This window comes from Canis lupus, chromosome 18 (assembly GCF_048164855.1).
Source record: "Canis lupus baileyi chromosome 18, mCanLup2.hap1, whole genome shotgun sequence".
NCBI classification, from domain to species: Eukaryota; Metazoa; Chordata; class Mammalia; order Carnivora; family Canidae; genus Canis; species Canis lupus.
Genome location: NC_132855.1, coordinates 53,661,152 through 53,668,277, shown reverse-complemented (window position 1 = coordinate 53,668,277; position 7,126 = coordinate 53,661,152). Strand labels below are relative to the sequence as shown.

Below are 7,126 nucleotides of genomic sequence, written 5' to 3'. Positions count from 1 at the left end.
CACCCAGGGATCCCCTACCTGAACTTTTTAGCTTATTTGTCAACAAGGATTGATACCCATCAATACTATTGACTATAGAGGCATCCATATGGATAGCTGGGAGCTAATTAGTCAGGGACTAGTCTATAAGTGTTTCCACCTTGCAGAGATGGCTCCAGTGCTGAGTTATTTTTAAATCAACACTACCACTTTTTCCTTGTCCCCAAACTCAGGAATTTGGGGGTTGCTGGAAGAAGGCTGGAGGTATAAATAGGTAGTTACAAGGACGGAACGTATCCTTTTCCCCGTGGAAGCTCTCAACTTTAATCCATGGAGGTTAGATACCAGATTAGATAGATAGCACCTGTTACAGAGAGTGCTTCAAAACAAGACACAGAAAGTCTTACAATACTTAATTTTTGAGGACACTGGGCAGCCAGGATGACGTAGTAGAAAAAGGTTAGAATTATCTTCCTCTCCCATCAATGGCACATTTGGGTGTAATGAGGCAACAGAGTCTGTGGGATCCTAGACTGAGATGAGAAATTGATGTGTATGTAGCACACAATGTGTGCTAGTTGTTTTTTTTTTTAAAGATTTTATTTATTTATTCATGATAGTCACACAGAGAGAGAGAGAGGCAGAGACATAGGCAGAGGGAGAAGCAGGCTCCATGCAGGGAGCCCGACGTGGGATTCGATCCCGGGTCTCCAGGATCGTGCCCCGGGCCAAAGGCAGGTGCCAAACCGCTGCACCACCCAGGGATCCCGTGTGCTAGGTTTTAAAGCAGTATTTAAAAAATTAAATCAGGTCTTTAAATCCTTACCCTAGCAGATAAGCACTAACCATTTCACAGGCAAGAAAACCAAGGCTCCAAACAAAACAAAACAACAAAACAAAAACAAGGCTCCAATGGTTATATAATACAATCAAATCATGCAACTTATAAATGGAGGAGTTGGTCATATGACCCTGACTCAAAGTCCAGTTCTTTCCACACAGACCACAAGCTAGAGAAACTGCACAGCAGTGGGTAGTCTGGGCTTATCCTGTGAGTTTGAAACTAAGACTCAGGTACCCAAGCTCCTATCTTTCACAGAAGAGGACTCAAGCCCTGCTCTGGGATATGTGTGTGTGTGTGTGTGTGTGTGTGTGTGTGTGTGTGTGTGTGAACTTGCCAGCTGGCTCCCAGGCTTCATTGCTAACTGTTGCATTCTCCTTTTCCTCAACTGGAGTGGCACCAGCTTTTAGCCATTACCAACTGCCCAGACTATTAGCCCTTAGTTTAGATAAACACATGTCAAAGTAGCAGAAGATTCTTAAAGGGCAGAAAAGATCTTGCATACAGGAAGAACTAGTTTTAGGTTGTCAACTAAGAAAGGTGGCTATCAGAAAGCTACTAAAAATGGCCACTCGGGATCCCTGGGTGGCGTGGTGGTTTAGCGCCTGCCTTTGGCCCAGGGCGCGATCCTGGAGACTCGGGATCGAATCCCACGTCGGGCTCCCGGTGCATGGAGCCTGCTTCTCCCTCTGCCTGTGTCTCTGCCTCTCTCTCTGTGTGACTATCATAAATAAATTAAAAAATAAAATTGGCCACTCTATTGGTAGTTGAGATTGGATTTAATCTTCTAGTTACTGATTTATTGAGGCAAAAGCTGACTTGGGAGATAAATCTCTGCCAGATTAATTTATTTCTTCCTTTTGGTTGGGTTTAGTCAGATTCTGGATGCCAGGGCCCTTTAATCCCAAACCATGGATGCTGGCTTCCTGTGATCTCCAGCTAAGGGCAGCACACAGAGGACTTGGGGGACCTAGAACCAGACATTAGTTTCTCTGCCTTAGGCCTACACTTCTCAACTCCCTAGGGTGATGGTTGTGAGAAAGCAGGTTCTTTACACATGTAACCAGGGGGTGGGTTGGGGGGAAAGATATTAATGGAATGGCCCACTATGGAAAAAGGGACCCAAGGCTAAGGCCATTCAAACATGCCTCTTGGTAGCTGCTTCAACTTTTTACATGCTTGCCCTACAGCAGGCTCTCCAGCCAGTTGCCCAGAAACATCTCTTACCTCTGAATTCGTAGTTCACAGAAGCAAGGAATACTCTCAAGACAAGAATCCATTTTAAGAATATTTTATTTATCTTTTGAGATTACATAGTCATTATTGCTGATCTAATACAATCACTTAGACATAAAGATTTCCAAGAGCCTCTCAGAAACGGCGATCCTTAGAGGTTTTATTTCCTTTCAGTAAGATGACAATGAGAACTAGATGATTATATATATATAATATATATATATATATTATATATATAGTTTAGTTTATTGTCTACATATAATTTGCTGGTGTTGCCTATTTTCTTTCCATAATTTTCCTTTATTAAAAAAGCTTAATGCAACAATGCATTTGATTTCTTTTTTTTTAAAACCATGACAAAGTTAATTTTGAGAAAACCACAGGAGCAGCAATTTCAGATCTCTTCAGAGAAAAGCCAAGCAGCAAAAAAGCTTTGCAGGAGTATGTGGCCATGGGGAGCCGTGCTCATATGGGAGGATAGGATGAGGAGGTAGGAGGGCAGACAGAAGGTAGACCTGATACCTTTTTTCTTTTTTAATAAGAAAACAAAACAAAAAACAAACCCTGAATTTCCATTAAGAAGGCAAAAAAAGACCTCGAAAACTAGCACGAATTCATTGTAGAGAAAATGGTAAGTATCCCCACCTGCCAGGGCCATATACAAGCAGATTAGTCTTCTTTCCCATGCTTCCAGATACCTAGGATGCATCTAAGGTGAGAGCTTGAGGGAAGAAGACACATTTGTCCTGGTTCCAAGGGTAGCGGGAATAAATGACCAGATTCCAACATTAAGGTAGAACCCAAATACTCAGGAGGCCTGGGCCTCCTACTTCTTAATGGTTGCTGACATGGGGTCCTCAGAGAGAAAGGAAAAGGAGGTCATCTGAAACTCAGAGGTAAGTATCTCACCAGGGGCAGCAACACTGACAACCTAATCTAGAGGTCTAGGGTGCTCTTTTTTTATTTGGAATGGGCCCCTTCACTATAGCAAGGCAGGGTATGCTCTGTCAGGATCAGTACATAGTAATAACTGCTCCCCGGAGAGCCAGGCTTTACTGAGAAACAGCAGGTTATGATTTTTGGCTTAGGAACATAATAGGCTAGAGTCCAGGTATCTGCCTAATGGAATCTCCCCTTGATATAAGATGAATTACAAAGATCTGTATCCAATTAATTAATACAAAAGAGATTAAATTAATTAATACAAAACTCAGAACTGGGTAGGCAAAAGGAAGAACTTTGTGGCCTAGTGGAATTTTCAGCATTTACGATCTTCCTCATGAAAGAATATAGCCATGTATGTGGCATTTTTCCAGTATGTGCTAAGATATACAGCCTCTGAGGAACCAGATGCTATGGGCTGAGGCTGTATACTATTTAATGAGGCAAGTAGCCATTTACCCAAAGCCCACCTCCGTACCTCCAAAAGGAAGGTCACTTCCCGACTAGCGCTGAAAGTATATGTGAAAACCAGGGGAAGTTGAAGAAGGTGGAGATAGGAGAGGAGAATCGGGGTTGGTAAGGTTATAGTGATCCTGGATGGTCTGGTGGCATTTCCTTGAGTCATCTTGGTCTTGAGACTATGAGGCAGACCAGGTTAGGAAAAAAAAAATGGGAAAAGAAACAAACAAACAGGCAGACAGACAGACAGATCTGAGAATGTTAAAGAAGGTTGTCGGGGGGGAAAGGGACACACTTCATCCAAGATTTCTAGGGCCACTCTGGACTAACTCTTAAAACCGGTCTGGTCCCGATGAAACCCTTAAGACCAACAAGTTAATCTCCAAAAGGTATCCAACTCTTATGTGGGACATAAAATTTCAGGCTGCTCACATTACTAATTTTTTGATGTTGGAGTTACTCAAGAGGCCACCTCTGAAATATAGAATCCTAAGATGGAAGAGGCAAGAATATAAAAATATATCCCAGGAGAGAAGAAAAACCATGGACTAAATCATAGAGACATCAGATCTCAGTTTGATCAATGGCAAAGGCCAAAGAAATGAATGTATGAGAAGGTTCGAACTAGTCAAACTAGCTTTAATCATCTGAATACGGCTTACAGTGTCATCTCTGTATAGCTTGGCTTGTTAAGCTGCAAAGCCCTTCCCAGGAGACAAACACATACATTCTGCTTCTTCAGAGTATCAAACTGTGGGCCTGAATGGCCTATACCACTTCCAAAGCCCACCCTCAAATCCATTGGAAAGTACATCTTTCCCTGCTCAGTTTCAAAAGCAGTTTTAGGCAATAAGAGGAAATTTCAGGAAGCAGAGTTTCATAACAAACTCTCCTTTTCTGAGCCAGTGCCAGTCTAGAAGGAACTTCCTGGGAAACTGTTCAGTTAAATGACAAGTAAAACTATGGGCCCCAGTAAGGCTGGCCCCCACTTCCTGAGCAAAGTTTAGTTGGGTTAGAAAGACGGTAACACAAATATCTGACAAACACCAGGGCTGCTGAGGAAATAATGGAGGCACATTCCTCTTGGAACCAGAAAGTGTTAAAACAGAGGTGAATATTCAAGGAAGAAAGGGGTCCTGGGTAAGGAAGGAGACACCTGATAAGCACTGGCGTAGCTAAGTTCTTGATGTAGCTTGCCGAAGTCATAACATTCCTTCCTTCCTAGTCATTTTATAAAGAAGGCAGTGATAGTGATGGTCAAGGCTGGGAACCCAGGCCATGTTAATTCAGTGGCTTCCAAAAGGCCTCACCTGGGGAAAAGCCAAAGCTGAAAAAGGCAACTGCTGAAAATTTATTCCAGAAAACCCCAGGGAACAAGGAGTCTGGAATTCCTGGACTAATTCCTGAACCTGGACAAGAGACAAATGACCATTGCTGAGGATTCCAAGTCAGTGGGGAATGATGCAGAAGATAGAGTGGGAAGGATTACCCCATATCTTTCCTTCCTCAGCCTGTCTTTCATGGCTCTCACAGCCCTCGGGGCAGTAACCACACTCTGGGCCAAGGCAACAGGCACAGGATTCTAGATTTTAATAAATAAATAGCCTAACATATAGGGTGAGCACGGCGGGCAGCTGATTGGAGAAGCAGCTTGCTGGGTTCTTTTCTGTATAGGAGTGGAGAAAAGACTTGGAGTTCTATTCCTTAAAATTTCTTCTGGCTTGAATTACAGGAACTTAATACCTAGAGGGAGAAAGAAAGATGAGAGGGTGATGTTATCGGCTTGTGAGGATGCTGGGACATGAAGAGCCCACCTAAGGTATATAGCAGCAGGGATGCAGGGAGTGTATGATAAGGGTAGATACTTGTGGTGTTTTTTCACATCAGTGAAAAAGACCGGTATTTTTTCCATAAAGAGGTAAAGATCGTATCAAGAAGATGAAATGGTGGGACACCTGGTTGGCTCAGCGGTTGGGCATCTGCCTTCAGTTCAGGGTGTGATCCCAGGTCTGGTGATTGAGTCCCCACATCAGGCTCCCCAGAAGGAGCCTGCTTCTCCTTCTACCTATGTCTCTGCTTCTCTCTCTGTGTCTCTCATGAATAAATAAATAAAATCTTAAAAAAAAGGAGGCAAATTCAGAAAGGGAACATTAATACTTGGAGAAGGCCTCAAAGAGTCCTTTGGAGGTGGCAGTGACGGGGAGTGGGTTTATTTTTTCTGAGTTCACATAAATATGAAAGATGCAAGGACAGTGCAGAAAGTTTTTTCTACCCAGGCTTTCCTGTCTTCAGGGGTGGAGTGGGGGCAAGGCACCTGTAGTAATTAGGCTTGAAGGGCCCATTCTTGTTGAGTCCCAGATACTTGGCCTGTTCATCTGTCAACTCTGTCAGGTGGGCATCAAAGGTGGGCAGGTGTAGGCTTGCCACATACTCATCTGGAACAGATCACAAAAACCCTGGTATAAACATTCATGCCTCTTGTCTGGCTGTTCTTTCCAGGCTAGGCCTTAAAAAGTTGGAAGACATCTTCTAATTCCCAAGGCTGAAAGAAAAATGCTCAACTGGCTCACTGGCCCAGAATTCTAAGGAGTTGTTGCTTGAGCTTCAAGCTGAGTGTTGTTCAAAGCCATAACGCTTCTTTCTTACTAGCTGTCTTGTCCTTAAAGCTTTCTTTCTCCCCAGAAAGTTAAGGGAGATATGAAAGAAGCAATAATCTTTAGCATCTAAAAAAAAAAAAAAAAAAAAAAAAAGATGGGATAGCAGGAGACTAAAAAATGAGAAACTTGAATTTTTCTTCTGTCTTAGACTCTAGACTTTGCGTTACTCTGGAAAACTAACACCTGAGGATATTAGAAAGGAATTAGAAAGGAATCTAATAATAATACCATACTGTTTGCTTTGCTTTTAGGATCCTTAGTTCTTATGGGTTTATTTTACATTCTATTACCTGAATACATATAATTCAGAATTTTATGTCATTTTCTAAGTATTTGTTTGGTCTTCTTAACTTCATTATACATTCGGTCAAAATATAGGCTGTTCTGTTTCTTTTATATCCTTCCAAAGGATATAGTAAAGAGAAAATATGTCAATTTCTAACAGTTGCTATGCATTTAGGGCTAAAGCAAAACAAAACCAGAAGCTGATTTATTCCCTGATCTTTGCCTCCAGAGTTCATAACATACAGTATCAGGTGCTTGAGGCAGTTTCTTTAAAAATTCAAGACAGTTTAATGTTTCTCTTATATGAAACACCCACATAACTAGTCTTAACAGAAGTTATTCAGTTTTTCCTTTGGCCTGGACAATGAGGTCAGAGTTAGAAGATGTAGTATGAAGAAGTCTTCTTGGTCTGAGGAAAGCCTGAAAGGGGCTATGTAGCAGCCTAGAAATGTAATAAGTCAGATGTCACAAAGTAGAAGAAGAGTCTTCTTTCTTAGAGGAAGATTTTTGCCTCCTTTGAGATTCTTGCATATAAGATACTTTAAGACAGAAAATCCTTAAAATTCACAGGCAGGTAAACCAAGTCATAGCAAAATGTAATGATTTCACTAGGGCAACTCATGGGGAAAATGTGATAAGCCAACTAGGAATGGAACCTAGGAATCTAAACTCCTACTTTGCAAGATACAGATATCTTTTTTTTCCCCTATCCATAAGAGATTTAGTG

The 7,126-nt window shown here is 41.9% G+C and overlaps 1 protein-coding gene across 10 annotated transcripts in view; it reads right to left on the bottom strand.

Moving 5' to 3' along the window:
- Positions 1-2,095: 2,095 nt before the first annotated feature.
- AHCYL2 (adenosylhomocysteinase like 2) overlaps positions 2,096-7,126 on the bottom strand; it is a 163,193-nt gene continuing 158,162 nt past the window's right edge. For all 10 annotated transcript variants that reach the window (XM_072784525.1, XM_072784526.1, XM_072784533.1 and 7 more), the window contains 2 exons: positions 5,772-5,892; positions 2,096-5,200 (listed from right to left, as the gene is read on the bottom strand). In XM_072784525.1, the coding sequence (XP_072640626.1) occupies positions 5,194-5,200; positions 5,772-5,892 (128 nt within the window). In that variant the 3' untranslated portion in view covers positions 2,096-5,193. The remainder of the gene's footprint in view (positions 5,201-5,771; positions 5,893-7,126) is intronic.